Raw genomic sequence first — 15,219 nt, forward strand, 5'->3', positions numbered from 1 at the left:
TACAGGTATGCTATTGGCTGGCTTTTTGTAAAGAAGCCAAACCAGGAGCACCATTCTTTTTCTATGGCACGGATAATGAACCCAAAGGGTGGAGAGGATGGATGTTAGTATTTTTTAACGATGAAACATCAAAAGGTTCACTTCTTTATCAGTAAGTAACGAGTATGTAACTGTAAAGTTGGATACTGCTTGAAAGAGAAGATTATAATAATTATATTTTTACCCCAAATTATTCAGAATGAACGGCCACTGTGTCATGGCTAGATTTTTTGAAGAATTAATCTAAAATCGAAGGTTTTATAAAAAGAATTTCAGGAAATGGCTTTCCTGGTACAAAAACTAGAGATTTATGTTAAATTTGGTTTCCAGAAAACAAATGTTTCAAGTCCAACTTGTTAACCTCCTGCTTTTCAGGTTGTAACCTCAGACGGAGACGTCACAACTTGTTTTTGACTTTTATGTCTGACGGAAAATATTATGTCACCTGTGGGCGTGGCCTGAACACGCTGCGTCTTTGAAAACTTCCCTGTCCTGTTTTACTCCATCTGTGGACAGATTTTACTTTCGCTCTGATTTCCCTCACATCAAACAGCATAAAACTGTAGCTGTACCTGAAGCCTTTTTCCCTCTTGCTAATCTTTTTTACTCAGTGTGTTTGTTTTTGTGCAATCCTGCGTGTTTAATCCAAACAAAGCCAAATCTCCCCGGATTGTAAATACCAGTTGGTTAAAGCAGAGAAGCACTTCCAAAGCCAATCAGCAGACAACAAGGGACCCTGTGCTTCAGCAACACTTCCAGTTCTGTTCGGCATGTTCACAACTGAGGGGGCTTGTGGAAGGGAAAGTCTGTGTGTGTGTCTGCTTGAAAGAGAGGAATAATGTGTGACAGAAGGAGAGTGTGGAAAAGAAGGCATGAGAGCATGTGTGACATAGAAAGAGAGCATGGAAAAGAGCATAACAGAGTGTGAAAATGACGGGGAGGGCGAATGTGACGGGAAGTGAAAGCCACTGTGGGTGCAAGTAAAAACTGAGGACATGAAAAAAGGAGCCTGTCTTTCCCATTAATTAAATGTCTCAATCTTGTACATTTCCGACATTGTGTGCCTGCATAGTGATGAAACGATTGGAGTCTTGATTCTTGTTTTAGTGAAGATGTACTCTTTTGAGCAGCTCTGGTTTAAGATGATATGGATATCAGCCTCAGGGTAAAAACTCTGCATTTTGGATAAATAGTATTTTTTTAAAATGTTTTATTTTTGTATTTTGGCCAAAACAGAGGGATGCTTTGAGGTCATACAACTGAAACCTATTACTGCACACAGATCTGTGATAAGGCCTAAAACTGCCTTAGATAGATAGCAGCCATTGCTGGTATTATGTCTGTCTGCTACTTGTTTGACCACCTTTTTCATCAGGTTTTCAGTTTTTCTCATTACATGTCAATGTTGATGTGATAAGGTGACCTAATTGTATTTTAATATGTCCCTTATTGTTTTAGTGTAAAAAAATAATGTAAAATCAATTTGTTTTGTCCTCACACCTAAAACTTTCCCCCTGGAGAAGAAGAGCAATAAACCACCAGGATGACTTATTAATATGTCACAATCGGATCCTTCAAAATATTTCCCCACACATTCAGTTTTAATCCTTTTTAGACTATTGTTGTGAGTTTTCCTCAAGCTGTCAAAATGCAGCCAATGTGGTATGTGTTTCCCACCAAAGAAGGTTAATGTTAAATTTACACATACAAAGGAAGGAAACATTTTACAAAGGAAACATTTTACTATTATCTAACTCAATTATGCTTAATTCCCCTCATTTGGACACTCAATACCAAAATCTGTCTATTCCATGTGTTATATTCACATGAACAAATTCTAGCTAATTTAGCATCTTTTTGTCTACAAAAACAAATTTTTTTATTTTACTGCAAAGAAAACCTAGCCACTTAAGGGTTCAAATATTTCATATCCTTCACACTTATTGCCACCCTTATCCGTCCTCAAAATATATTTGTCACATATTTAAAGACTAAATATTTTTAAAGAAAATTCAACCTTATTTGGTAACATTTATTTTACAATGAAAATAAGCCCGTGTTAAGAATTTCTTTAAAGAATGTGAGATCTTGACAACTTTTCAAAATGGGAAAGCCATGAAAAGGGTAATTGACATGCAAGAAGAGCAGTTGTGTGGGTTGATATAAAAACGGTAAGTCAGGAAATGCATAAAAAAGTGTCTCACTGAAACATCCTCAGTAAGAGTAGTAATTTATTTATTAATTTTTTAAACATCTGAAACTGTAAAAAGCAGACTGGATGAGATTCAGTGTTTATTTTGCCACCCTGCAGAGTGAAGATGATGGTGGGGGAGGTAAAATAATAAATATTCCTCAAGCTCACTGCTGGAAATCTACAGCAAAAAGAAACATCTTATGCTGATTATTAGGTATAGAGGAGAATCTCTGATTTTATGGGCCAGTTGTGGCTTTTTTCACAAAGGCCCTAAACACTTTTTGGAGTATATCATCTATTCTTTAAAATTTTATTAAAAATAACAATCTGGTATCTTCTTCCAGAAAATTAAAACAAGTTTTACTATTAGGTCTTAATGAGGTACTGATCCATGAACATATGATCAAATCAACTCAGAGATGGCTCCACAGAAGACAGATTTAACTTTCTTCCAGTATCACCTCAGTCCTCTGAGGTAGTAAAAACAGTTAATGTGGAGAGTTCTGGCAGTTACTGGCCAACAACAACAAGAAACCGAACCAGAAGGTTCTGAGCTACAGCTTAATTTTCCTTTGCAACAATGAGCCAGTATAGGAACAGTTTAAGATCTTACTGCACTGACCGTTCTTCTGTAACTGCACCAAGAGCTTTTAGGTATAATTCAGTGATTTCACTGATTAATTGGGCCAAGTGGACCTTTTAGAGAAAACAAGAAAGAAATAAAATGTTTGATTTAGAGTTGTTATATTTGATTTGGTTTTAAAAAGAAAATGGCTGCAGCTAAAATCGCCTTTTATGAACATGAAACTTTATGTTGTATTAAATAGTTTAATTTTCACTTCCTTTTCCTTTTTTTTCCCTCCGCTAGGTGACATTCACCAAACGGAAGTTCGGTTTGATGAAGAAGGCGTACGAGCTGAGTGTCCTGTGTGACTGCGAGATCGCTCTCATTATCTTCAACCACTCAAACAAGCTGTTTCAATATGCCAGCACCGACATGGACAAGGTCCTGCTCAAGTACACAGAGTACAACGAGCCACACGAGAGCCGGACCAATGCCGACATTATCGAGGTAAAACGTGGGAACACAAGAGAGCGGGTGGTGGGTTTAATAACTGTACACGCTTTGTTTCTGAATCTTCCTTTTACTAGACCACTTTCACATTTACTACTCACATTTTCCCTTGAACCAAACAGATTTCTGTGCAATGTATCCATGTGGTTTACTGTTTATTTACTTGGAGAGAAATTAGTCTTATTGTTTTATCCTGCTGGTATCCTGTTTTTTCTTCAGGTAGTTGTTAAATCCTCTGTTCAAACATAACAGTCTCTCATCATGCTTATTTAGCTTTCTGTCCTCATTCATGTTTTAAAAAGCCTGAAATTGAGCTTTATTTCAATTTTGTTGGTCGTATGAACAGGAATTTTCACCCTTGTTTTAATTTTTTGTTTTACTTATTTGTTAGAAACTAACTTTATACTTTTAAAACTTTTAAGACCTTTTTACCAAGTCAGCGAGCCGCTGAGAAGCAGCTTTTCCGTCACAAATATTTGTAATGTCAAAAGGCCTGACTTGTTTTGCTCCTTGTTGATGTTTGAATCGAGGCTCTTATTTATTGATTCACAGTCTTATTTGTATATGAATGCTGGAAAATTATTTTTTGCTTATGTGTTTTACCAGTATTTTCCTCTGTGTTTATTCTCAAGTGGGATCATTAAGGTTTAATCTTAACTAATCTAATTCAGCACTCTCCAGGCCAACATTTAGACATAATTAAGCCGTGAACAGTTCATTAAGGCTGGATGGGTTCATGTTTACCTATTTTTTATTTTTTTATTTTACTATTATTATTTCCTTTGGACCAGGATAGTATTAAACTCACCTTTTAATCCAGAGCTTTAAAACAACCCTCCCAAAAAAACAAAAAACAGAAACAGAAAAAGGATAGACAACTTCTTCTCTTTTTTCACAGAAACTTATATTTAAGCCAAGAGCTCCTTTGGAAGATTTGAATCACTCTTTGGGCTGGAGCCAGAGGGTACAAACACTATCTCAACATCAACAAGCAGGGGGAATTGTTAGACTTACTCTGCTCAAAGTTCAGCAACTCCACTGAGAAACCCATCTAAAGCCAAAATGTAAAACAACTAGGTTTCTGTTTTGTTTTATTACTACTACGTTTATCCAATTGAAAATACTTTATTTGTCCCAAAGGGATTTTAAATGTTACTGTAACTCTTAACATCCAAGTGTCTTCAAAGACTTGTTCTGTGGGCAGAAAAGGTCTCTGATAGCAGTCAGGCTTGCAACGAATCTGAATAGGCCTTCTGCCTGAATAGACAGAAGATACAGTTGCTCAAACATTGTGCAGCAGAGACAATATTACTTGTACTTGATGACACCATCAGTGCAGTTGTTTAAAGGTTCCCACATGCTTCATGCCAAAATCGGCCCCCATTGATGTTGAAATGCTATGAAAATTGTGTCTTTTTTGACAGAAATCTGCGCAAAGCATCATGTGATTGGTCAGAAGTTGGTTGCTGAGTTTTATGCAGAAATGCACTTGGCCAGTGTTGATATTTCTCTTCAACTAGTCCGCTGGAGGGACGGGGAGCTGTTCAGCTTCAGATGAAGTATGTGAGAGTCTTAAATCTTTGTCTGGCTGCATGGTCAGAGAGACGTTGGAGTCGGGGAAATAATCCTTTCTCATTGTGATCGATGGAAGAGATGGTTTGAACTTCCTCATTCTCTCTCTGATCTTTGATTCGGCTATGCATCCATGGAGCCTTATTTTACACTTTTCTGGGATTTAAGGTCATAGTTCAGGTATTGTTTGAGCTTTTAAAATGATAATCAGCTATTCCTGGTTGCAAAAACAATACCTTGATGCCATACCTTATTCCAAAAGTAAAAAAATAACAGCAAACATCCTTCCAGTTGCACAACATCCAAAACCAGAGGGAATAATTGTTCAAAAAGGTGATGGCTCAACCAAGATAATTATGAATAAAAGTCTACAAAAAGAACAAATCAGAACTAATATAACAGATCTATTCCAACATCCAGCCACCATGAGTGGCACGATTGTAGAATAAATGTTAGTGTTCATCTGATGCTTTTCCTGATTCTTTAGTTAAATTTATGTCTGACTTGTTGACCTCTATCTTTCACGGTGAGGTTAAAGGCTGTTTTGGTTCTCATCACTTTCTGTGGTTTTAGTTGCATTGCTAGCCTGAAATCTCTCAGGGAGCAACTTGGGCAAAACGCCAAAGAAGGAAAATATCTGGAAGCAATTGAAAACCACCTCAGCACAAAATGGCCACCACATAAACAAGAATCTGTCAGTGATGGCTGAAAAATAGTTTTTCATTTACAGAAGAGAGATGACAGATTAGGTCAGAGCAGACGGTGTTGAGGTCAATCACTGAACTAAATTTTTTTTTTTTACTTCGCTGTGCTTTGCTGGAGCTCATCGAGGGAACACGGAGCACATTCACATGCTTAGCTGACCCTTTTTATACATAATGACCCTTTCATGAATTCAACACGAGACGGTTAGGTATGATTCAGTGGGCCGTGTGCATTGCTGTGCTGCACTCATGCTTCCTATGGAGCCATGACTTAAAGCTGCATCCGGGTCGCCTTTGAATATTTTCTCACTTGCTTTTTACGCACATTGCCGCAGGACTTTCAGTCATCCGCAAACAGTATCAGCAGCAAGTAACAAAGGCTGCTCCAGTTAAAGTCACATTCCGCAAAAAATCCACACAAGCAGACCAGCAAACTTACCCGCTCATAAACAGATTTTATTTGGCTTTTTTAGTGGTGTGCTAACATGACCTGAGATGGTTTGGCTTCACATTCCCAGTCTTTAATTTATTCAAACTGGTCTCACAGTTTTGGAATGAAAGTTTGTGCTGGCAATGATGGAAAGTGAGAATAGGAATATTGGAGTAGGAATGGTTCCCTGCTGCTTTCATCCACTGTAACCTGCCAAATTACAATCTGCACAAACATTCCAGATAATCTAACATAAAGTAAATTCAGTTTTAACCTTTCACTGCCCACACATGTTTAATTTCATGTATCAATAGAGTCCATTTAGGTGTTAAACTAAGCCAATTATCTTACTGCTGTTTAAAGGCATTGTGTGTAGTTGTGTGGTGAAAGTGTTTCATTAACCACTGATAGCCAGGTTCTACTGCTGAGAATGTTTTAAAGTAGTTATTGCCCCTTAAGATGTTACAACTTTTAATGGAACTCCTCCAGCTTTGAAATGGATTTCTCAGCACTTCAGCACATTATTTCTTCTTTTATTGACTAAAGTTTGGAAATCAAAGTAGACATTGGTCCATTACCAGCGTCAAGGTATATTGAGGGTGTGAAAACATTTGATAATTTCTCTGACACTTTATTAAAAAGAAATAAAACAGAGAAACCCCAGTTTTCTCTGGATTTATGAAGTACATTTTTGTTTTAATGACTCTTTAGTACTATGTACCAGTTCCAAACTTTCTTCACAGATCACATCATTTCAGACCACATGAAGTACCAAAGCATAAAATTAATAAAGTGAAAAGCAGTGAATCTGTCATTTGATGGCTTGGTGTGAGAAAGTTTGTGTTGTCAGGAATGAAAGCGTTTTTTGGGTAGGCTGGCATCTGCCAATCAGATATGAAGGCTACACATCCATCATCCATTTACTGCTGGAGAGATTGACCAACAAATCTCTTTTGTGCACATCGTGATGTGATTCAGACTATAAGATCTAAAAAGACTATCCTTATTTTTTTAAAGACTTTTTTCTTGTTCGAAGACAAACACCTGAAATATTTCAGATTCTTTGATTAATGCTGAGAAATGATGAGCTCTTCATCTGCTTATCTATACAGTTTAGTTGTTTTTTTCCCCCATTGTTAAAATGGACGTGTTGTTGGACAGTTTTAAGGGTGAAACGAAATGCATCCAAGGGGAAAGTCATCCAATGAGAGCTTCCCTGCAAAAACTGCTGAAACCTCATGTAAAGTGTTAGCGAAGCACTTTTACCTTTGAGTGGATTGAAGGTAAAACTTAGGTGCCATAGTTTGGGGCAACATTTTTTCCTTCTACATCTCTGTCTGTCACTTCCTGTCTTTCTTCCTCCCTTCTTCCTGCCCTCCTCCTTCCCTCCCTTCCTAATCTCCTGATTCACTCGGTCACGACAATTTCTCCCTTTTTCCTGTCCTTCTCTTTCTGCCTGTCTCAGAGTGTCAGCAGTAAAGCCTTTCTGTAGGCAGTATCTCCAACTGCAGATGGCTCTTAAGTGTATGCATGTGTGTGTATGTGTGTGTTTGTATCGTGGCAGGGCGTTGGGCAGCTCTGGGCCACATCAGCTCAAGCTCCACTGGTTTTGTTTGTGTGCGTACATGTGTTGGTGTTTCCAAGTGTGTCGCCCCGTCTCTTTACGTGTGTGTTTTCATTAATGTGTGTGTGACCGCAAATACGTCCACCTCTCCATCTCTGCTCGCATGCTCTGCAGTGGCCCATGAGAACGCCTCATACAATATTCAGTCTTGGTGAGGCTCTCTGTTGTGTACGCGTGTGCGTCCCTCATGGATGTTTCTCTCCCGTCCCGGCTTTTATTCTCCCCGCCCCACTACCTCACCCTTTCTCTCTGTAGCCCAGGAGGCATTTAAAATCATTCCTCAGTATTTGTCCTCAATTGTCTCCTTCACCAGATGTGCGCTGGCTTCCACCTTTTTTTCATCCAGGTGTCCCTTTTGTCCCCTCTGCTTTTTTTTCTTTCCACCTAAAGTCTAGGATTTTTATTTCTTTTATATAAAGGAGTAAATAATGACTTTTATTATTAATCAGTGGGTTTCTGCTTCAATACCACTAAAGATGTAAGAAATACTGCTTAAAATATATAAAATATTTATAAAAATAGATGCTTTATGACAAATTATTTCATATTTATACCGACAGAGGACTGTGTTTCAAATAAGAGTTAGAAAACCCTGCAGTCAGTCGGGTCATTGTAAGGAGCAAACATTTCACCCACTGGTTCACTGACGTGTTATTAATATTTTTGAAACAACAATGGTGCTCTAAGGCACAGAGGAGGAAGATATATTAATTTTTTGATGCCTACGTAATAATAATGTTGGTAGCATATGTTGGGTCTTGACAAAGGATGGCTCTGTTTTCTTTTTTTCATTTGTTTTTTTTTCCAGACAGAAAACTATGTTGCATTAACAAATTTACCAAAAGTATTGATGAGTAGTTTTATCATTTACATCACATTTAATAACTGAAGAGTCTACTTACTTTTGAGTTTCATTATCTTGATCAGAAATTCTTAGTAATGGTGAAATTAAAAAAACATCTACCGTTGGAAAAAAAGTAAGTTTACCTTTACAGCACTCCTGTAAAGGAGGGAAAGTATCATCCAAGTTCTGCAGCTCAAATTCGGTTGATTATCTAGTCAAGTTTGTTCAGGACGAAGGAAAACACTGTTGCCAACTCAACGACTTTGATGCTATATTTAGACCCATCTAAAACAATTTCTTCTTTTGTTCAGAGAAACAACTGGTGACAAATCTAGCTACATTTGTGTATGAAATGGTTTTATACTTAAATGTGGCGTTGCATTGTAGATATCAACAATGTTTGTAACCAACAGAAAAATTCAACTGCAGTAGTCACCTTTCAGCCCAAAGAGAGCAGGACTAAGAGCTATTTTAGGCCAAATATTCAAGACTTAAACAAGCGTACACAAAAATGTCACAATTTGCACAGTCACAAAAGATAGCTTCTTTAAGGTCTAATTTATCCAGATTATATGCAAAGATGTTTTGGAGGTTATTTACCTTTTAGGGATACAGTTATGATAAAAATCATAATAAAAAAGACTTGTTGGCTTTATGGTTTTAGTTTGTAAATGATCTGGCTTTCATGATTTTACCATGACTTGGCAAAAAAGATTCAGATAACAATCTAAGTAGTGATTTTCCCTGTCGTTCCTATGTCTTTTATCCATTGACCACCGGAGATAGCACCGTTTGCACTGCTGCATATTCTAAACAGATTAAAATGATGGATGGAACTGTAGAGGGCCAGATAAATTTTTCTGAAACTAAGCACATCACACAATCATAGATATATACAAACTATGGAAAACTCTAGTTTAAAAAGTGCATTTAGTTGCATTTCTTCTTTTTACTGCAGCAGTGTTACCAAATAGTTTGAAATCATTTTACAGAAATATTATTAACAAATTGCAAACATTTAAGACAAATGCCACTGCAGGAGTTGATTTAATAAATTCACCTTAAGATATTTCAGACTCCATATATTTCAGTTACCACTTTAAAACATAAAGCTCATGATTGTGCAATTTGAAAGAAATGAAAAAACTATGCCAGGTTGGGAAGATTGAATATTCAATTAACCTTAACTCTAGCACAATTACCTTCATACTGACTAGGCCAAAGTAGAGCAGTTCAGTCATAATGAAAAAAAAAAAAAAAGAATACTGGATGTTAGAAGCAACGTCTCATTCCAGCTTCCAAGCATGATGGTGGAGGGTTGGTGAGCTGAGCTTGTTTTGCTACCAGGGCAACAGGGACCCTGCAGTCATCCATGAAATCCTCTGTGTACTAAAGTAGTGCAGAGTCAACAAGTGATTCCAGTACTTTGTCTTCCTTCCTACAGCTGTGAATATTGATAATGATCATTATTCTCATTCTTCTCCAAAGGAAGCCTATTTTGCATCAGGCTGCTGTGACCATAATTGCATTTATTCAGTGTTAGGGCTGTCAGGAAAACTTATTAGACCAGAACAGCCAATGTGAAAGAATGGCTGAATTATACAATAATCATTAAAGATTATCTCCACTTGCACTTGGTTTAACATCGGCGGTCGAAGAGCAAGCTGAGACATACCAAGTGACAGAGAAAAGAGGAAGAAGAAGAAGGAGAAGAGAGAGGGGATAATTGGGTAGTCACAAAGTATGCCCATTTGCTGCTCTGCCTCTGTGAATCTCTTTGAGCAAGTGCTTTTGAGTATAAATTATGAAGTGTGGATGTAGTCATGCAGGAACAGGCACTCACTCTTATGTGCACACAGTTACACACTTGTGGGCACTGGCTGCACGTCACACTGCTTGTCCCTGAATTATTAGGAGCACTTTATTTTACACTGATGTTTTGTGTGTGTGTGTGCAAGTATGGTCTCAGTATACATCGTATCGGTAGACATCCCTTCACTATGATGCAAGCTTAAGAGACAATACATATGCACACAGAGCCTCTCTAAAACGCACGTGCTGCTTGTACTGTGTGTGTGTGTGTGGGCAGCCTGCCGCTACTGTCAGAACGTATTAATCCGTCTGACTGCAGATCCCAATCAGGGCAAAGAAAGGAAGAGAGCTCGAGACAGAGGAAACACGAGCGGACGAAAGGCTGAAAGAGTGGCGATGAATAGCCAAGTGGAGAAAGCAAAGTTGCGCGTCGGAGAAGGAGGATGGATGCCCTTTTTTTTCCTTTAAGCAGCTCAAGCGAGGCATATCTCACCAATGAGATTTGCTGCAGGACCTAAAGACTTTGGTTAGCCCAAGAGCCTCAGTCATATCAAAATACCACGTTTCTCACTTCCCTAAGTATCAGTATATTCTTCTTTGTACCACAATAAATTTACCACCTCAAACCTAGTAAATGGGTTTTTGGTTTTGGACCATGTTATCACTTGTCTCCTCAACAGATCACAGGTTAAGACTTTGTTGACCTGGAAGTGCTCCTCAGATTATCCTCCTTTGTCCCTCAGTCTTGGAGGTCTTCCAGCTTCTATCATATCCTGACTTCCTATTCAGGAAACGTTGAGCTCATTGAATAACCTGAAGGTCCTCACAAGTCAGGGGTCGCTTCCAACGGGCACATTGAATCAATTCTTTTCATAATCAATCTTCTAAATTATTTAATTATAATTTCAATCAAAATAATAAAAAAAGATAGTTATTCAGAGCTCTGAACCTTATAACAAGAAGTAAGACTGATATCTAAAAATAAATGTTATGTTGTACATTTACTAGTCATTTTATCAGGAATACTATAAAGTGTATCCAATTGCATTTGACATAAATATCAAATCAGTATATTAAATGGCTGTGGAATGAGATTTTCTGAAGTCTAAACAGAGCATCAGAATAGATGGGAACATAAATGTATCTGACTTGGAGTGTGGCATGAGCAGCTATGTTATGCAAATTTTGGACAAGCTTTTAAAAGTGTCGGGGGGGGGGGGGGGGGGGAACATGAAAAAAAGAACGTGAATCTTGTGTTTGCATCTTCTGGTTAGGAGTCAATCAGTCAATCTACACAAAGTGTAATTTCATCAAATGTTGACTTTATGCATGGCCACACATTTCATTAAACTGGAGACGTTTTCAGGAATATGTTGCTATCAAGCAAGTTATAATAGTTCTGTTCTGTCAGCTACTATTGGAGATGTTACATGGTGTCAGGACACGTAGAGAAATAAATGTAATTCTAATGCACGTCTATAATGGAAACAACTGATTGGTCATGTGAGGTAAATGTTTGCTACCTGAGAACTTATTCAGCAAATGTGTTTCCATCTCCATTTAGTACATTAACTCTTATTGATCAAACCCAAAAATCAGTTCCTTTATTTCCACAGTGACCTGATCTCAATAGAGTAATGCACCTTTGGCTTGTGGTGAAGGAGATTCACATCATTAATGTGAAGCGCACAAATCTGCAGCAACTTTGTGATATAATATGGACCAAAATGAGATCATTAGAAGATATTTTCTGTTGTTGCTATTTTGTTTTTCAGTTTTATGTGACGTTTGAGGAAGACACAGAGATTGCTAACGGTGTATATGCCCTTTTACTCAATATGCAGAATAGTCTAAGCCAGTGGTTCTCAAACTTTTTTCAGTGATGTACCCTCTTAAAAATATATTTTTAGTCAAGTACCCCCTGACACGGGCAAAACATTTTTGGAATTAAAAAGAGGTACAGTGCTGTAAAATCACTGTCTGATTTATTAAAGCCAAACAACTTATATCAGTGAACCTGACAAATACATCCATATTGTAAACATTGCATGGTTAAACAAAAAAGAAAAACAGAAAATGGTGACCACCAGGAAGGTATAAAACCAGTCAAACCATTTTATTTTAAAGGATATTGAAACTAAATACTGAATATAAAATTCAGTGCATGAACACACATTTATATTTTATCGAACTTTTTACAAAATAATTTTTCCCAAGACTTATTATGAGGAGCCTACTGATTTTTTTTAAAGATATTTTGAAAAGCTTCACGTACCCCCTGCAGTACCTCCACGTACCCCCAGGGGTACACGTACCCCCATTTGAGAACCACTGGTCTACGCGATGGAGTATTTCTGAAGAGTAACTAGCATAACTATAATGAACTAAGACTCCATACTGTGGAGCTTAATGTAAAGTTTCTGACTGATTAACACATTCTCTCTAAAGGAAATAAATGTTTCGCACCATTTTGTCTTCCAAAATCACTCCCTCTCTCCCTTTTTGTTCTAGCTTCACTGTTATAGGCCAGCATACACCAATCAGCCCAGAGATGTTTAGGGCTTTGGTTGAGTGACCTTTTGTTGCTGAGCAGGACGTCACGCATGGTCTACTTCCTCTGTTACCAAGCGAGTTGTTTGAGGCCTCCTGGGGGTCAGTGAAAGCAGAGACACAAATATGTCCCACCTAAATTATTCCAGTTAGCATAAATAAAGTAGAGGCTGTTACAGAAGAGGTGAAGTATGGAGGTGTTGAAACAGATAAATACTAATAAATCCTATTTTATGCCCAATTATTGTTGTGGTCAAATATATACAATTACTTCAGAAAACCTCAGAATTTTTTTATTCAGCTGCAAGCTAATTTGTAACAAGTTACTACTTTTTTGTACCTTGTTTTCATTTAAGAAAAAAAGTAAAATGTCATCAATTATATAGATAAATAGTCATTAGATGCTCAAATCTCACATAATATATTGCAAATCACTGCAGTAGAAATGTGAGGATTAGTGATACTGCAAAGGAATCTTTTTAATATTTTTGACAAATTTAAGACAGGCTTGAGAAAAGTGAGGATAGATTGAAACTGATCATTTTACCACTGTATTCACCAATAAAGTTGCCACTGATATCGTTGATAATCGGTCACTATTGTTTATATGGAAGGCAATATTGCATTTAATGTGTTTTCAACTATTTTTCTCTGGATGAAAAGTCCTGGCGTCTCTCTTGATAAACCAGTAGTTTTATCTATTCTAAATGCTTATTTGATGATTGAAGTAAAAAAAACAAACAAAAGACTCCACTTTGCTCATTTATTTTACTGTTTCATGCAGCAGAAAGAACGCTACAATAACATATAGGCTGTGTGTTCGGTCACCACTTATTATTTTTTGACAGTATTTTATGTGCTCATCCCAAATCAAAACAAGCAAATCAAACAACTTCCTTTCTTCATGAACTTGTGTGTTTTGTGAAGTAATAACTTTGTGCTTTTCCTTCTTTAAATGTTATTAGGGTTTATTTTCTTGTCTAAGCTTGGCAGGTTAGTGCCTTGAAAAATAACAGCAGCAACATAACACAACATCTAAATATCCTAGCAGACATTCCATTGCTGAGACTTTGGACATGATGTCCCAAATGAGTGACTGGAGGGGACTCTGTGAGAGTGTGGGTGACTTGTTTCTGTCATTACATGACATCCCTGACCTGAAAAAGACAGCAGGAACTTTACTTGCTATCCTGCTCTTAAAATCTGTAGAAACACAGAAAGGTAAATCTCAGATTCTGAAGTAAAACATGGCTTAAAACTCTAATAAGGTCTTTATTTTTTAGCATTTTCTGTTGCATGCCTCTCTGAAGCATGCAACAAGCTGATGGCACCTTTCGAGTATGAGTAAGTGTGCAGTCCTTGATTGTATGCCAAAGAGCATTTAGTTGACGAAGCAAAAGAAGAGAAGATGAAGCAATATAATTTTCATTTCAGGGTGCCAACTCCTGCCGAGCATTGAATTCAAATCAAGTGGAAACCACTTCTGCCGTAATTTGACAGTTCTTTTTAGACCTATGGGCAACATTTTTTAAATATTGTAAGTTGAATTATTAATTTTCTCTAACCTTAAAGAAGTTATCCTAAAACACTACAAGGTTATCCTTTGTGGAAAAAAAAGTCCACATCTGAAGACCTGAGCGCTCTCATGATGACCATCAGAAACTGAGCGGAAACCCTTTGCAGAGATATGTTACAGACAGAAAATATGAAAGCACAAGTGGGAGACTTTGCACTTTTTTTCTGAGTTGCATTAAACGTGCTGAGAGAGCCATGAAAAGGAGAAACACAAAAAAGGAAGACATCAGCAACAATGTTTCATAGCAAGCAAGCAACAGAGGGTGGGCAGGCGGGCGGGCGGGCGGGTGGACGCATGGGTGGGCGAGACAGCGAACCAGAGGAAAAGGAAGATGGGGAGGGAGGGCGACAGTGCGGGAGATGGGGGCGGGGCTTGTGTGCAGCCGCAGCCATTCAGAGAGCGGCTTGGTGCCCTGCAGGCTGAATCTTACCCTGGCAACACAATAGAGAAGGGCAGAAGGGGAAACGGGGGACAGGTGAACAGATGGCTGACTGACTGAGACTCAAGCTGATCAGTGCATGAGGGAGTGTGCTTGCATGTGTGTGAGCCAGAAGATACGCATGTACTGTAATGTAGCACACAAACACACATACTGCTAACTGTGAGAAAGAGTGGGAAGAAAAACACAGAAACTGAGAAAGGGAAAGTTGCCCATGTTTGCACTGTAATTTTCACAAAATATCAGTTGAGTTTGCAATAAACTAGGACAGACGAGCATTTCATGTTCAGGAAGAAAAAAAAATCTACTGTGTGAGCAAGTAACACGACATAATGGGACATAATGGGAGGGAAACACACT

The 15,219-nt window shown here is 37.9% G+C and overlaps 1 protein-coding gene across 12 annotated transcripts in view; it reads left to right on the forward strand.

Moving 5' to 3' along the window:
• mef2d (myocyte enhancer factor 2d) overlaps nucleotides 1-15,219 on the forward strand; it is a 116,349-nt gene that overhangs the window by 51,133 nt on the left and 49,997 nt on the right. For all 12 annotated transcript variants that reach the window (XM_028011033.1, XM_028011017.1, XM_028011039.1 and 9 more), the window contains exon 3: nucleotides 3,102-3,305. In XM_028011033.1, the coding sequence (XP_027866834.1) occupies nucleotides 3,102-3,305 (204 nt within the window). The remainder of the gene's footprint in view (nucleotides 1-3,101; nucleotides 3,306-15,219) is intronic.

The sequence above is a fragment of the Xiphophorus couchianus genome, chromosome 3 (genome assembly GCF_001444195.1).
Source record: "Xiphophorus couchianus chromosome 3, X_couchianus-1.0, whole genome shotgun sequence".
NCBI lineage: Eukaryota > Metazoa > Chordata > Actinopteri > Cyprinodontiformes > Poeciliidae > Xiphophorus > Xiphophorus couchianus.